Source organism: Symphalangus syndactylus, chromosome 3 (genome assembly GCF_028878055.3).
Source record: "Symphalangus syndactylus isolate Jambi chromosome 3, NHGRI_mSymSyn1-v2.1_pri, whole genome shotgun sequence".
In the NCBI taxonomy this organism is placed as follows: domain Eukaryota; kingdom Metazoa; phylum Chordata; class Mammalia; order Primates; family Hylobatidae; genus Symphalangus; species Symphalangus syndactylus.
The window spans coordinates 80,318,425-80,335,961 of NC_072425.2; the positions used below are offsets into that span (position 1 = coordinate 80,318,425).

Genomic DNA, 17,537 nt, shown 5'->3' on the forward strand with positions numbered 1-17,537 from the left:
AGTAAAAAGATAATCTCCTAGAATATTTATTTACAATCTGAATAAATTATTAAATTCATTTAGTTGAAATGAATCCAGCATTATAAATACAATACTTATTTTCAGATAAAATAGGTATTCAGCAATGGAAATTATAGAGATAAAGTTAGTAGCCAGGGTATTAATAATTATTGATGTATCAAAGGAGATCTTTATAAAAGCAAATTTCTTCTGATTGTCATTTTATCAGGTATTTCTTTTGAGCCTATATTTATAACTTTCTGATTTACTTATATCAAGGTCACAGGATTTAGGCAGTTTGAAAGTATATGAAGTTCTTATTGAATAATAATTACCTTTGGGTTAATAACAGATTAAACAGGCTGGGCGCGGTGGCTCACGCCTGTAATCCCAGCACTTTGGGAGGCCGAGGTGGGCGGATCACGAGGTCAGGAGATCGAGACCATCCTGGCTAACACGGTGAAACCCCGTCTCTACTAAAAATACAAAAAATTAGCCAGGCGAGGTGGCGGGCACCTGTAGTCCCAGCTACGCGGGAGGCTGAGGCAGGAGAATGACGTGAACCCCCGGGGGGCGGAGCCTGCAGTGAGCCGAGATTGTGCCACTGCACTCCAGCCTGGGTGAAAGAGCGAGACTCCGTCTCAAAAAAAAAAAAAAAAAAAAAAAAAAAAAAAAAAAAAAATTAAACAGTGGCAGCTTAAAATTTCTAAAAATGGGCCAGGTGCCGTGGCTCAAGCTTATAATCCCAGCACTTTGGGAGGCCGAGGTGGGTGGATCACGTGGTTAAGAGATCGAGACCATCCTGGCCAACATGGTGAAACCCTGTCTCTAGTAAAAATACAAAAATTAGCTGGGCGTGATGGTGCATGCCTGTAGTCCCAGCTAGTCGGGAGGCTGAGGCAGGAGAATCCCTTGAACCCAGAGGTGGAGGTTGCAGTGAGCCGAGATCGCGCCACTGCACTGTCCAGCCTGGCGACAGAGTGAGACTCTGTCTCAAAAAAAAAAAAAAAAAAAAATATATATATATATATATAGTGTTAACTCTATCTACAGTAACCTCTCTTATGTTTTCCAATTGTCAGCTTTTCTTGAGACTTTTGAGGAAACAAAGAATCAGGAACTGGAACGAAAGGCACAGATAGAAGCCAACATTGTTGCACTCTTGGAGCACTGTAGTCGAGTGAGTACCGTGTGCCTGTCTTGGTGTCCTCTTTATTTTTGCCGTGATTAACTTTCCAAATACAACTCAAAAAATAAACCCGGGAGGCGGAGCTTGCAGTGAGCCGAGATCACGCCACTGCACTCCAGCCTGGGCGACAGAACGAGACTCCGTCTCAAAAAAAAAAAAAAAAAAAAAAATAGAATGGCTCACTATTGTATCTTCTCGTTTAACTGCTTCCTTTCAGTTCCCTTACTTCTTACTGTTTATTTCGGCTATTAACTTTTTTATCACTCTAGCAAAATGTCAGGTAATTAGGGCGATAGAGAAAAAGGATGACATGTATAATATCAATATTCAGCAGTAAATGAAGCACTAATTCAGAGTAATTATTACGATCTTCTTCCATTGTTATTCTATCTGAACTTTTGAAAGTAACATTTGCACAGATAATTTCAAAATCTAGACGTGTTAAAAAATGTTAATGTATTTTTATACTGTAAATTTATTGTAAATAAAAAGATTCTTGTATGTATATGTAATGAGTATCTCAAATTATCAAAAAATGTTTATTGGGCATCTGTGATGAAATGCATGGTCCCCTTTCAATATTCTAGTGTTTTAAGACTCCAACCAGGTTCTAAAATAGTGTAGTTGAATTTTTTCTACAGTGAAATAAAGGAAATGAAAAAAACCCCACAATTTTGAATTTATAGTCTGTCTTTATTGAGAAAACCCAATTTGGAATCTCATTTTCTATACAACATATAACTTGAATGGTGTATTTCAAAAACGAATACCTGATCCAAACATCTCATCCTTTGACAGTGTTTTCCAAGAGTTTTATTGAGAATTAAATCAGTGGCTTTTTTTCTATTTTTATTTCTCTGCAAATGCAGAATATAAATCGTATGAAACAGATACCCTCTATCATCAATCAAGAGCTAAAGATGATGCAGGATGACCTCAATTTTAAATCTACTGAAGTGCAGAAATCACGAAGTACAGTTCAGAATTTGACTTCAGGTGAGAAAACAACCTAGATTTTAATATTCTTTTTTTTTAATATATCAATGTTATTCTCTTTGATTTTTTTAAAGCCTCATTGACGGAGGCTATAATTTATGATTGCCTATTGCCCCAGAATTATGTGTGGCTTTTTTCATCAGCTGGCTAGTATTATGTTGTATATTGTCACTGATTTAGCAACATTTATTGAATACTTATTTCAAGCCTGTGCTATATAATTCTGGGTATTGTTAAAGATAAACAAAGCTGGATGCAAGTTAAAGTGCTAAGGACAGATTTTAGTAAAGTGTGGCAGTAAGGAAGGAGGGTCCAACATGAGTTGAAATCAACTTTGATTTGTACAGAGGTGATTGAGTGTTTTAAAGGGAGAATGAGGGAGTAGTAAGGGAAATTAAAAATTACAGGGTTCGTCAGTGTACATGCTGATTAGGCCAGCTGTGTCTGTTAGCTGGCAGTTATCAAGTTAGGAGTCTATGCTTGTACACAGACTAGCAGACAGAGGCCCTAACTTTCCTGATAATCACATTTTAATGGAATGGCTTTTAGGTACTTGAGGAAAATACTCCTGAGTTGTGGGAGGTACATATAGATATGGTTTGGATTTTTTGTCCCCTCCAAATTTTATGTTGAAATGTGACCTCTAGTGTTGGAGGTGGGCCTAGTGGGAAATGTTTGGGTCATGGGGGCAGATCTCTCATGAATGGCTCAGTGTCGTCCTTGCAGTAATTAGTATGTTTTCTGTGAGTTCACGCAAGATCTGGTTGTTTAAAAGAGCCTGGTACCTCCTCCCTCTCTCTTGCCTGGTAACACGCAGGCTCCCCTTTGCCTTCTATCATGATTGTAAGCTTCCTGAGGCCCTCACCAGAAGCAGTTGCTGGCACCATGTTTCATGTACAGCCTGCAGAACCATGAGCCAAATAAACTTATTTTTTAAAAATAAATTACCCAGTCTCAGGTATTCCTTTATAGCAATGCAAATAGACTAATACACATATACATCTTAAAGGTACAGAGGAAAGGTTCACAACTGGATGCCCTAAGAAAGGGTAGTCAGGGGCCTGTTGACCAGTATGGGCTAGGATAAATAGTACATTCTTTTGGCGGCCTTGAGCTTTGTCTGGCAGGCACTTCAAGTGGGGATGGGGTCATCCCAGGGATGCAGACTTGAGCTGTTAGAAACTGTTTGTTTAAATCTTCTAATGTGGGTGGAAGGTGGTGCATGAAATCATTTGTGCTGAGAGTGGAATTTTTATAGGCAGAGGTTGAGGCCTAGTTGAGAAGAGAGCTCAGAGGAGCCTAGCTAGTTTGGTCAAGGATTGAATCTTTGTCGGTATAAGAGGCTTAAAAAAATCTAATCTGTTTCCTCAAGAAACGGTCAACTTGGTGGAGTGACAGTTATGATACAGTGAAATAATGCTATGATAGAAGTAAGCGTAAGGAGCAATGGAAGTACGTAGGGCACAGTCTTGGATAGTTAAGAAGAGATGATGTTTAATTTTAATTAGTTTCAGTCATGCTTGCTATCCCGAGACCAGAGCAGCACTGTCCAAGAGAAATGTAATGCCGATATAGATTATATTTGTATAAAGTTTTCAGTAGCCATGTTGAAAAAGTAAAAAGAGATTACTTTTAATAATATATTTTATTTAAACTGATACAGCCAAGATATTATTTCAACACATAAGCTATATAAAAATGATCAAAGAGATATTTTATCTTCATGACATTTCAATTAGGACTAGCCCTATTTATTTATTTATTTATTTATTTATTTATTTATTTATGAGACAGGGTCTCACTCTCATTGCCCAGTCTGGAGTGCAGTGGTGTGATCACAGCTCACTGCAGCATTTGCTTCCTCGGCTCAGGTGACTCTCTCACCTCAGCCTCCCAACTAGCTGGGACTACAGGCACACACCAGCACGCCTACCTAATATTTTGTATTTTTAATAGAGATGGGGTTTCACCATGTTTTCCAGGCTTGTCTCAAACTCCTGGGCTCAAGCCATCTGCCCACCTCGGCCTCCCAAAGTGTTGGGAATACAGGCATAAGCCACTGCACCTGGCCTGGACTAGACATACTTAAAAGGGCTCAAAAGTCACATGTGGCTAATGGCTGCCATTGGGATGGTGCAGGTGGAGATTAGATACAAATAAACAAAGTTGAGGTTAAAGAGACTAGGATAAAGTCATGTAAAAATTTGTATGGGATCTTTGGTTTATGAACTAATGGCTTCTATGGGTGTTCTTTATGCTGGTGTGTTGCAGCTTTGAATTAGCTATGTTTTTGTCTACCTGGAATTACTACAGTTAGTGAGACAGTGAGAAATGAAGACCTAATTAATATTTGCTAACTTAAGAATGTTGAAAGATTTTTGGGTGGGAATTGAACAGTGAGAACACTTGGACACAGGAAGGGGGACATCACACACCGGGGCCTGTTGTAGGGTGGCGGGAGCGGGGGAGGGATAGCATTAGGAGATATACCTAAATGTAAATGACAAGTTATTTACACCAACATGGCACATGTATACATATTTAACAAACCTGTACGTTGTGCACATGTACCCTAGAACTTAAAGTATAATAAAAAATATATATATATAAAGATTTTTGAAATGAAATAATGATCCATAATACCTTTGTCTGGATTCCCAAAATCTAAAAAGATATTGGCAGCAAAACCTGACCTGACCTGATCTGACATGAGGCTATTTATAGTTTTTAATTATCCTACCTAGTGTGACTATTTATGCTTTTTGCTATAGAAATATTCATGTACTTGATGACAAGGTATTCCCCTCAGACCCTGCTGTGGGAGTTATGTAATCATTAGTATATGTGCTATATTACTTTTCTAAAATCCAAAGAATTCTGCATTCTAAAATAGAACTGTCCAAGAGTTTTAGATAAGGGATTATGGACCTATAAATGCATACTGAATGCTATTAATTACATTAATAGTGGTGATATAGGTATATAAGTGCTATATTTAAGCCTATTTTATATCCAGATTTGTTGAGAGTTTGTTTGCCATAGTTTTATTTGTATGTCTATATGCCAAGTAACTGGAGGAGTTACATTCTTGATATATAACTACTGTTGGTTTGACTGTGAGTATATTTGTATTGTGGTAAAAAAACACATAACATTTATCATCTTAACCATTTTGAGGTGTACAGTACAATAGTGTTAACTATATGCACATTGTTGTGCAACAAATCTCTAGAACTTTTTCATCTTGCAGAACTAAAACACTATACCTCCTGAATAATAACTCCATATTTCCCTATCCCCTGACCCCTGGAGACCACCGTTCTACTTCTGTTTCTATGAGTCTGACTACTTTAAATTACCTCATATAAATGAAGTCATACAGTATTTGTCCTTTTGGGACTGGCTGAGTTCACTTAGCATAATGTCCTCAAGGTTCATCCATGTTGTAGCAAAGAAGGAGTTTCTTTTTTAAGGTTGAATAACATTCTATTGCATGTATATATCATATTTTAAAGTCTATCTATAGACAGATTGCTTCCACCTTTTGGCTATTGTGAATAACGCTGCAGTGAACATGGGTGTGTAAGTATTTCTTCACGATCCTATTTTCATTTCTTTTGGACATATATGAATATTTAAAAGTATTTCCTCTTTTCTATAAATAATTTTATAGTTTTATTATTTCATCTAGAAAACCTGTTTTGTATTTTAGACCGTCATGCCTAAGTTTTTCATTATCTAAAGTGAATGTAAATTCAACAGGTTTTTCCCCCTTTAAGCTATCTTTCTGTAACAGCTGTCAAGAAATGTACATTTTTTAAAAGGCAAAAATCAATACCAGGAAACAAATTCCATAATCAAGACTTTGTATTCATTCCATACTTTATACTTTGTGTTTATAGTTCCTTTTAACAACTAGTCATTATGGGCCAGGCAAGGTGCCTCACGCCTGTAATCCCAGCACTTTGGGAGGCCAAGGCGGGCGGATCATCAGAGGTCACGAGTTCAAGACCTGCCTGACCAACATGGTGAAACCCCATCTCCACTAAAAATACAAAATTAGCCTGTGTGGTGGCGCAAGCCTGTAATCCCAGCTACTCAGGAGGCTGAGGCAGAAGAATCACTTGGACTCGGGAGGTGGAGGTTGCAGTGAGCCGAGATCACGCCATTGCACTCCAGCCTGGGCAACACAGCGAAAATCTATCTCAAAAAAAAAAAAAAAGTAGTCATTATGTGTTCTCCAAAGATGTACAGTTTGAAAAAAAAATTGAAAACTGGCTTCAATGGAGATAAAAATCCAGTTTAATACTATGATAAGGATTTTGCTGGACATTTTTCTTAGTAAGGGTTAAATTCTTTGATGCTTATAATTAATTTCATTTACTACATTGTTTTCATTTTAACTTCAACCACCCATATAATTTATTATTTCTTTCTTTCCCTAACACCATCCCCCACCTCAAGAAATTTTTTGTATTTTGAAAGCACCATGAGAGGTTTATAATATTCTTGTTCGCCTTTCAGATATAATGGATTTAGATTTACTCCATTTTTTTTTTTTTTTTTTTTTTTTGAGACGGAGTCTCGCTTTCGCCCAGGCTGGAGTGCAGTGGCACGATTTCAGCTCACTGCAGGCTCCGCCCTCCTGGGGTTCACACCATTCTCCTGCCTCAGCCTCCCAAGTAGCTGGGAGTACAGGCACCCGCCACCTTGCCCGACTAATTTTTTGTATTTTTAGTAGAGACGGGTTTCACCGTGTTAGCCAGGATGGTCTCGATCTCCTGACCTGATCTGCCCGCCTCGGCCTCCCAAAGTGCTGGGATTACAGGCGTGAGCCACTGTGCCCGGCCTTTTTTTTTTTTTTAATGGAGCAATCACTTCTTGGGGGAAGGGTGAAGAAAACTTAGATATTATAATGGCCCTCCAGAGGTCACCATACCTAAATGGCTACACATCACATGGGTGATGTAAAAATTTCAGGGGAGGGAGGTGATTGGGGAAAAAGAGTCCGCAATCGACTTCTTAGGGAATCAATAACGTGAGAAAAAGGTTGAGAAACACTGGTGTACCGCATGGGCAAAGAGGCAAGGCATCTATCAGCAATACTTTTTATTTATATTTTTGGAAAGGAAACTCCAGAGAGTAAACAAATGTGCTGATGACAGACTATCTTAGAAACACTTCCCCGGGTCAAAGTAGTTCCTTCTGAGATTTTGCTACTATGTACACACTGCTCGGTAGACTTTGCAACTTCACAGCATATCAGAAGGAACTAGACTGCATCCTCTTCCTGTCTCTTCCCTTGGAGTAGCATTTAGCTTTTCATTGGGGACCTGTTGTTAAAGGAAGGTAAACTTTACCCTATACCAACCATTTTCTCCTTTTATCAAGAAAAATCAATTTGTATGGTTCTTAAATGTATTTCCCTAGTATATATTCAAATTAAACTTGCAATTAGATTTGTATCAGTGTTTACTCCAAATAGTCAAAATATCTACAGGCTAAAAACAGTTCCTATTTAGAGCATTAAAATAGCATAAACCTTAGTCACTTGTTCAGCTCTTTGATTCTCATAACTATTTCTAACCCTGGTAGAGATAAGAATCCAACAAAACAAAACTCTTTGCAACAACATTTAAGTCTTGCTATACACATATTTTTATTTATGTGTACATATACATATATATTTTTAAATAGTGTATGTTGCTGTGGTTGACTTTTAAAACTCTCAAAGGGATAAAAGGGAACATTCAAGAAATACTGGCTTAATTATACTAACTTTAAAAATTTTGGTTGGATAACAGCCTCTTTTCTCAAATCAGTGACTTTCGAAGCATTGTTTTTTACTCTTCAAATTCATTCATACTCATTTACTATTCAGTATGCTGAACTTCTGTTACTGGCTCAAAGGTACTAGACTTTCTTACCTCTAGACTTTGCACATGGTGATTGTTTTTGCTGGAACACTTTTACCTTCCTCTTTGTGTGATATTGATAAACCATAAGCCTTTAATTGAAAGGCATATCTTTAGAGAGCTCTCTTCATCCCTGCTACATGCTTTTATGGCACCCTGTACTACTCTTTTCATATTTATCCAGTTTATTGTAAATAACTTATTTAATTGCCTGCTTCTACCTCTAAAATACAGCTCCCTGAGTGAAAACTATGTCTCTGTTGATTGCTATTATATCCTCAGTACCTGGTACATAGTAGATGCTTGATATTTTTGAATGGAAGAATGAGACACACACAGGTCTCCTCATTATTCATAGATTTCATATTTGTGAATTTGCCTTCTCACTAAAGTTACTTTGTACCCCCCAAATCAATCCTTGCAGCATTTTCATGATCATTTGTGGACATGCGCAGACTCGTGAAAAATTTCAACAGCCTGACATGCACATTGCCAACAGAAGTTGAAAAAGGCAACACTCTGCCTTCTTATATCAGTTCTCATACTATAAACAGGTTTCCTTTTTGCAGTATATTTAGTGGCATGTTTTTTGCATTTTTGTGCTTTCTGTTGGTGATCATGCCATTTAAATGGCCCCAAGCAAAGTGCTGATGTGCTAAGTATTCCTAAGCACAAAGGCCATGATGTGCCTTATGGAGAAAATGTGTGACAGGTAAACTTAATTCAGGCATAAGTTACAGTGCTGTTGGCTGTGAGTTCAATGTTAGTGAATCTACAACCTATAGTAAATAAAATGTCTTTAAACAAACACACATAAAGCAAGATTGTGTATTGGCTAATTGACTAAAATGTGACTAAAGGCTCACAGGAACTTAACCCTGTATTTCCCTTGGGAGCAATAGTTCAATATTTGCTAACTCATTGTTCACAATAACTTCATAGGACATACTACCACAGATAGTAAGAGTTGATTATATGTGCAATTATAAAATTGTGCTCAAATATATATATAATGTTTTGTAACTTGGTTTTTTCCCTACGTAACTGTCTGTGTCATGCTTCTATTAAAAATAATGTGTCTTTATCTCATCATATAGATTATATTACTAAGCAAGAAAAAAACTTACATGTTTGTTAGCATGGAGACAGTTGTGGCTAATAGATATCAGGTTAACTTGACTCCCTAATATATTGGTTACCTGAAATTGGTTACTGAGGGGATGAGTATTTTTTTTTCTTAGTTTATATTATCTCACTGGTTACAGTGAACATATATTTCTTTTACAGATATTCTTATAAAACATGATTTTTAATAGTCGCATTATATTTCCTTATGTGAAAGGAATAAAATTTTGATTATCACCTTAAATTCTTATGTTTCAGAGAGTCAACGTCTGCAGTTGGATCTGCAGAAAATGGAGCTTCTAGAAAGTAAGATGACTGAAGAACAGCATTCTCTAAAAAGCAAAATTAAGCAAATGACAGCTGATCTGGAGACATAATGATTTGCCAGCTTTAAAATCATCAGGTGAAGAAAAGGAAAAGGTAAATGTTAACCAAGTCTTACAGAATTACAATTCAGATTTTTTTCTTGATCAAATGTAATATATTTGTGGTTTATAGGATTTGTTATTTTAAGTTGATTATTTTATATATGTAAGTGAGAAAAAATAAAAATGTTTACATATGTAGTTGGAATTTAGAGTGACTTAAAGTTGTAAAGAAAAGCAAAAATTGAAAAGCAAGGTATAAGCTGCTACTTAATACAGAGCATTTCAGCAGATGTGAGCTTCGTTAAATGCAGTTTAGATTATGACTCTATCCTACCTGAAACTTGTCAGTGGCTTTCCATTGCCATTTACATTAATTTAGACTAAATTTCGTAGGGTCGAGAGAGATATGGCAGCATTAATAGAGTTATTAATATAGATAATGTTAACATAGCTTATAGTTGAAAGGATATTTTTACAAACAGGTTTTAGAGTAGTTATAGCCTTGATATAATTTTACCAGAATATAGTTACTGAAATTAAGTTAAATATGATTTATATTGGCTTACTACATATTTTCTATAACCTGTCTCTTCTTTTGGATCTTTCTAGAAATTACGTCAGGAGAGAATGATATTATTAACCCGCAGAAATGCCTTTAAGAAAATAATGGAGAAGCTAAACACAGAATATGAGGCACTAAAAACACAATTGCAAGAAAATGAGACACATTCTCAGGTAAAAAATGTTTTAAATGACTTTGAAATTCTCTTAGTCTGTATTTTCACCCCAAAACAATCATTTTTTTATTTTAAAATTTGCTTTATATACCTTCTAGATTTTCTGACTTTTAAGACAGCCAGATTCTGTACAGTCTTCATTCAGAATGAATGGACTCCTGCTTTCTTACCTTCCATAAACCTATATTGAAAGCCAACTCTGTTAGGTACTGTCTTGGGTACAACTATTAAGATACATGGGGTAGTATCTTTTAAAAATTTTGGAAGTGAAACATTACTAATACAGAAACTAAAAATCCGTAAGATCACAAATAAAATAAATTCTAATGATTAGTACCCCACCACCCAGAAGAGAGAATGCTTATTGTTGCTTTAGTGTGGGTTCTTTTAGTCAATGGATAGATAGATAGATAGATGGATAGATAGATAGATAGATAGATAGATAGATAGATAGATAGATAGATAGGTGTATACACATATTTATGCATATACTTAGGTACACATTTATTTCTATGCATTTATAGAAATTGTACCATATTTTACGTATCATTTAGGAGCTTGTTTTTCATGATTAACTATACATCATAAGTACTTTCCCTTGTCAATATATATATTGACTTTTAAAAAATATTAATAGCTTAATGATATTCTAGTACATGGATGTAGCAGAATATATTGAACCAATTCCCTTTCATTGGATATTTAGGTAATTTCTAGTTTTAAAACCATTGAAATAATGCTATAAAGAGCAATCCAGATATCCTTGAACTTCTTAATTCATATCTCCAATTATTTACATAGGATGCATAGATATATATACCTGCAGCCCCCTTTTCATATCACTCAACTTGCTGATAATTACTTGAACAGTGTATGAGGTCTAGATTGAGAGCTCTGACGGCACAGAGACAATGTCTGTCTCGTTTACTTTATTTCTTGCACTGTGCTATTGGTTGGCACATAGTAGGTGCTCAGCAATTATTCGTTGAATGATTGAATGAAGCATTATGTGTCATATACAAAGTCAATAACTATGGTCTGAAAAAGATTGATCATTCTTATATCTAATTAGTCTATATTAGAAATTTGCACACATGGTTTAAAACCCTAAATGCATTAAAAATTCCCTCTTTTGGCCAGGCACGGTGGTTCATGCCTGTAATCCCAGCACTTTGGGAGGCTGAGGTGGGCGGATCATGAGGTCAGCAGATCAAGACCATCCTGGCTAACAACGGTGAAACACCATCTCTACTAAAAATATAAAAAATTAGCCAGGAGTGGTGGCGGGTGCCTGTAGTCCCAGCTACTCGGGAGGCTGAGGCAGGAGAATGGCTTGAACCTGAGAGGTGGAGCTTGCAGTAAGCTGAGATTGCGCCACTACACTCCAGCCTGGGTGACAGAGCGAGACTCTGTCTCAAAAAAAAAAAAAAAAAACTCTCTTTTTCTTCATATAGTTATGTGATCATGATGGAGCAAAATAAAAATAATGTCATTTGATTTTCCACTACCTAGGTACAACTGTTGTTAACATTTGGTGCCATATCCTTGTAGTCTTTTCGTCCTTTGCAATCATACATCCATATTGTTTTTACAAAAAATTATTCATACAGTCTTTCAACATTTTCTTAACTTTTTTCAGCCTTTTTTTTTTTTAAAATGGAGTCTCACTCTGTTGCCCAGGGTGGAGTGTAGTGACATAATTGTAGCTCACTGCAACCTGGGGCTCCTGGACTCAACCGATCCTCCTGCCTCAGCCACCCGAGTAGCTAGGACTACAGGCACAGACCACCATGCCCAGCCAATTTTTATTATTTTTTTATAGAGACGGGGTCTTGCTGTATTGCCCTGGCTAGTCTTGAACTCCTGGCCTCAAGCAGTCCTCCTGCCTCAGCCTCCCAAAATGCTGGGATTGCAGGCATGAGCCACTGTGCTCAGCCTTTTTTTTCTTTTTGAGACAGAGTTACTCTTGTCACCCAGGCTGGAGTGCAGTGGTATGATCTTGGCTCACTGCAACCTCCACCTCCTGGGTTCAAGCAATTCTCCTGCCTCAGCCTCCCAAGTAGCTGGGATTGCAGGTGCCAGCCACTATGCCTGGCTACCTTTTTTGTATTTTTAGTAGAGACAGGGTTTCACCTTGTTGGCCAGGCTGGTCTCGAACTCCTGACCTGAGGTCATCCACTCGCCTTGGCCTCCCAAAGTGCTGGGATTGCAGGTGTGAGCCGCCACACTCGGCCTTTGGTGACATTTCTATAGCATTAGCTATTTCATTGTATGGATGTACCATTTGAAAACAACATACACCTTACATTCTTTTTGAAAAGGGTAGAATCTCATGAAAGCTTGCTGCAACTACTAAAAGCTTAGAAGTCACTAATTTACATAATTCAAATTTACCAGTTATTCTGTTCTACTTCATATGCAAACCTAGATACAGACTTATAAGTGACACAGTTTTTTTAGGTTGTTTAGAGTGAGGATGAGTGCTGGGGAAGAAACAAGACAAAGTTTGTGAGGTCATTGTCTTCAGTGATTCTTAGAAAAAAATACTGATACTTCTTAGGGAATATTAGCCCTTCTCATTCACTGAATAGATGATTTAAGGTGGAAAGCACTTGAAAAACACCATTTCTTAGAGCCAATGAGTGGTTACCTTGTTTATCCCCACATTAATTGCTAATTTTGTTCTTAACTCCATGTATTGATAACTGGAAATCATAACATAAGCCACAATTTTGAATCCTTCTCTGTGTTATTTGTCATCTTTTGTGAATCCCAACTGATTAAATCAAATCCTGGTCTTCCTATCTTTCACAATTATCTTCTTGAAAACTGGCTTTTGGCATCTATAAAGAATTTTATGTAACAGATTATTTAAGTAAGTTAGGGAAAAACGGATTTTCAAAATGAATTTTTGCTTCATGATGTCCTTGGAGGTTTAAAGGAGTCAATAATATAGAGGTATAATGTAAAAGGAATTTGACCATCTGACACAGCATTGCTTTTATACCATTCCTGTAGCACTTAACAGGTCTGATGCATTATAAGAAGGCCACCTGTTTGTATGAAACAATGACAAAAAAGTCAGGTACTTGACTTTGCTGAAGGTTATTAGAGATTTACTGCCAGAAACTGCTGACTGCTTCCTTAAGTCCATCTTAACTTCAAGGTCCTGTCTGGGGGAGGTGGATGTGATTTAGTAATACCAGCTCACAGCACATACAGTTCACATAATTAATTAGCTATGATTCATTCTAATATCTAGATTTATGTCTTTGGAGAAAACAATGAGATGGATCTACATCAAGCCTGAATTTATGCCCTGAAAATTATTTTAACGTGAGGATAGAAAGAAACATTTCCACTGTTGCTTCAATTATTGTATTTTTAAAAATAATCATTACTTCTTTGAAATGTCCAGGTGGAACATAATTTTAGCATTTCAATTTTCAAATGGTCCTTTGCTTTGGAAAAAACTATGTGCATCTTAAAAAAGAAAGACCGTAACCAGAGTTACAAGGTTAATTAAATCAGAAAAACAATTTAATTCTGTAACAGTAAAATTGTCTTCTGAGGAAGCAACCATCAATATGATATCCACATTAGCTTCCCGTTGATGCAGAAATTATTGTAACAATGCCAGCTTTTTACCAGCTCTCTTATAATCTTCACACTGCAGCTCTGCTCTTACCACAGCTTGTGGAATTAGACAGGAAATTTAGCCCTGGAAATAAGGAAGTTTCTCCTATATGGCTGAACCTTTGACAGTGTTTGAATATATATTTGTGGCATTAGACTTCCAGATTTTAAGAAGAGATTCCCATCATGCCCCATTTTTCTTTTAAAAGTTTTTTCAGGGAAAGGAAAATCATAAATTGTCTTTCAGTTGGCATGTTCATTGGTATAATGAACATTTAAAATATTTTATAATTAAAATAAATATATAGAGTAGAACGTGTTATAGGATTCATCACTGTATTAATGTATTTACTATTATTTAATCTTTTCTACCATGGCTTTATCTCAATAAAATGTAAGTTGATAAGATTTAAAGTTGGAGAGATTTTTTTTTGTCTTATCCTCTTAGAAAGGCATTTAATTGTTTTAAATATGGGTACTAATTAATATTTTTCTTTTATGTTTTTAGCTTACAAATTTGGAGAGAAAGTGGCAACACCTTGAGCAAAATAATTTTGTGATGAAAGAATGTATCCTTTAAAAAGCTGAAAATGGGGCTGGGTGCGGTGGCTCATGCCTGTAATCCCTACACCTTGGTAGACCACAAGGTCGGGAGATCGAGACCACCCTGGCTAACACGGTGAAACCCCATCTCTACTAAAAAAATACAAAAAAAAAAAAAATAGCCGGGCGTGGTGGCGGGCGCCTGTAGTCCCACCTACTTGGGAGGCTGAGGCAGGAGAACGGCGTGAACCCGGGAGGTGGAGCTCGCAGTGAGCCGAGATCGCGCCACTGCACTCCAGCCTGGGCAAAAGAGCAAGACTCTGTCTCAAAAAAAAAAAAGAAAGCTGAAAATGAGGTTGACTGAGTTATTTTTTTCTAGGAATTTTTTTAAAGACTCAAATTTAGTTCAACACCTACTTATTAAATACCAAATATGTACAAAACACTGAGCTAAATCAAATGAATATGACTGTTTCAATTCTACAGTAGTTAAGAGGTGTGTGTGTGTGTGTGTGTGTGTGTGTGTGCACGCGCCCTCAAGTAACTAATAGAAAGCAGATTTTGGGAATTGCCAAAAAAGGAGTACAAAGACTTAATGTGGCATAGTGACTAAGTGCCCACATTTTGGAGTCGGGCGATCCAATTTTAAATGTTAACTCTACTGCTTATAAGTTACAAACTTTGGACAATTTAATCTGTTCAAGCTAGAACTGTATCATCTCTTAAGATTCAGTTTTCCAGGATCACAGGGCTTGGGTAAAGTTAAACATTATCAGTAAATCTTCTGATAAACATGGCAAGAATTTCTTTATTGTTTAGAGACGGGTCTCGCCAACTTAGCCAGGCTGGTCTCAAACTCCTAGGCTCAGTCCCACCTCGGCCTGCTCAAGTGCTGGGATTAGAGACATGAGCCACTGCTCTCGGCCCCAGAGTTCTATCATCTCTAAAATCTCTAAAATATAGTTAATATTTCCTTCTCATAGTGTTGGGAGAATTATATATAACCATATAGTTATATATCCACAAGTATATATATATATATATATATATATATATATATATGTACATAATATATAATATATAGTTGTTTGTTGTTTATATGATTCTACCTTGAATATCTGGGCAGCAAAGGGAGGTAAACTAAGTAAGATCCTGAGAAGTTTGACTTCCAAGCTCATCCATGTTTTAGCCATTTCAACTCCATTATATGTCTACAAAGATGATACTTATGTCTCATCTTGTTTACTTTTAGTTTGATTAGAGGAGGCAGCAAGCAGCTGTTGAGAACATGTGTTGTGAAGTTGTAACAAATATTTCCTTAAAAGTTGTTTCCTATTCCCTTCTTTGACCCATTCAAGGGTGTCTCTGCCTGGAGAACTAGATCCTGACTCAGTGGCAGCATAGGTTCTCCCCTAGGGTGGTGCTGAACTTCAGCTCAGAAGCAGCCTGGACCCCAGCTTACCTCCAGATAAGGTGTTTTAGGTGCTCTGTTGCCAGTGTTAGTGCAACTTCGTTTAAAAATAGAGGACTTGTTCACAGCATGCTCTAAGTCTAGCACTGGAATTTTGTGCAACATAAAGTAGGTGATTTTGGAACAGAGTGAAGTCTAGAAATTTGCCTTAAATTATTTGTGGTACTCTAGAGAACGTGGTATGTGTATGTGTGTATGTGTGTTTAAATATGGGAACTAGTTCATTGAACGTTAGATTGTTCTAAGACCAGAATTAGATTAAAAATGCATAACATATTAAGTATTAAAAAGTGTTTTTATTGTATATGAATTTTTTTGCAATAAGTTTAGGTTGGCATTTTAGGTTTTAATTGATGCTTAATCTGTTAAAATAATGTACTGTATTTTAAAGTATTCTAATTGTGCTTTTTTATACCATCTTCAGTATGAAAAATATCAGTATTTAGTTCCTTTCTCAGCCACAATTAGATTTTTATTGACATTGTTTTCTCCCTTAACTCACGTAATTAGTCATAGCAACCAAGAGTCAAGAGAGTGATTACCAGCCAATTAAGAAAAATGGGACCAAGCAGATTGCAGAGTACAATAAAACCATCGTGGATGCTTTACATAGCACCAGCGGAAACTGAGTTTAAGTCAACTGAAAGTCTCTAAGGAAGTATCCTCTTGCTGCTAAACTTGGTACAAGTTGACTTAAAAAAAAAAAAAAAAAAGCTTACCTTTGGAGTTTACCTAAAATTTCTGAATGTTATAATTTTGTGGCCTAAGAGTGATATTTTAAAACAGTAAATAGTTCAATAAATGGTTTGCATATTAAAAAGTACCATCTTCTTTTCTTTTTATGCTACTTGTATTTGAACCAAGAGATAAAGAAACTAAAAGTGACCATTGAAATTTATTTAGCTGGTATAATCCATCTGTGGCAACAAATGAGATGAGCTTTTCTTGTATCAACTCTAGGACGGATGCATGGAGTATGATTCTGATTTAGCACTTATATCAACCTTGTCAATTTTTACTTCTAGAAAAAATTAGTAAGATTAGAAGGGAGATTTTTAGCTTTGAACCTTACTTCTCAAATAAGTTGTATTTGATGTGTATTAGACCATATAATGTCACAGGTAAATATATAACATATATTCTTTATATAGCAGTTATACCTAAAGATTTGGAATTAGAAACTTTTAATCTTTGCAATTCTTAAAATATTTTTTCCCATATATATGCCTGGAAGAGCATTAGGTAAAAGACTACATTTATAGTAGGCTGTTTTGGACTATGGCCACTGCTGTTCATTGCCACCCTGCAGTATGCGTTTACTCTCTTGTACTATTAGGAGGACTGAAGTAGATTAATTTATAAGCATTAGCCAGAATATTTGGGAACAAAGCTAGAAGAGGTAGGATTGGGAGAGAGACATAGAGTCTGGAAGACATTATAGTAACTGTAGATATATCTTCTCTTATCGTGCAGGAATGAGTCACCTTGGCCAGCATAAAGTATTACTTAAAACTACCCTATTTTTGCTCTGATATCGTGTTCACTAAGTAACTCTAC

General features: G+C 36.4%; 1 protein-coding gene across 1 annotated transcript in view; it reads left to right on the forward strand.

Moving 5' to 3' along the window:
• Positions 1 to 16,732, forward strand: part of LOC129479374 (intraflagellar transport protein 74 homolog) — a 107,607-nt gene extending 90,875 nt beyond the window's left edge. The window contains 7 exon segments of the mRNA XM_055272388.2: positions 1,083 to 1,180; positions 2,059 to 2,185; positions 9,484 to 9,595; positions 9,597 to 9,645; positions 10,203 to 10,328; positions 14,475 to 14,535; positions 16,491 to 16,732. Of these exon segments, the coding sequence (XP_055128363.1) occupies positions 1,083 to 1,180; positions 2,059 to 2,185; positions 9,484 to 9,595; positions 9,597 to 9,645; positions 10,203 to 10,328; positions 14,475 to 14,535; positions 16,491 to 16,609 (692 nt within the window). The 3' untranslated portion in view covers positions 16,610 to 16,732.
• Positions 16,733 to 17,537: the final 805 nt, after the last annotated feature.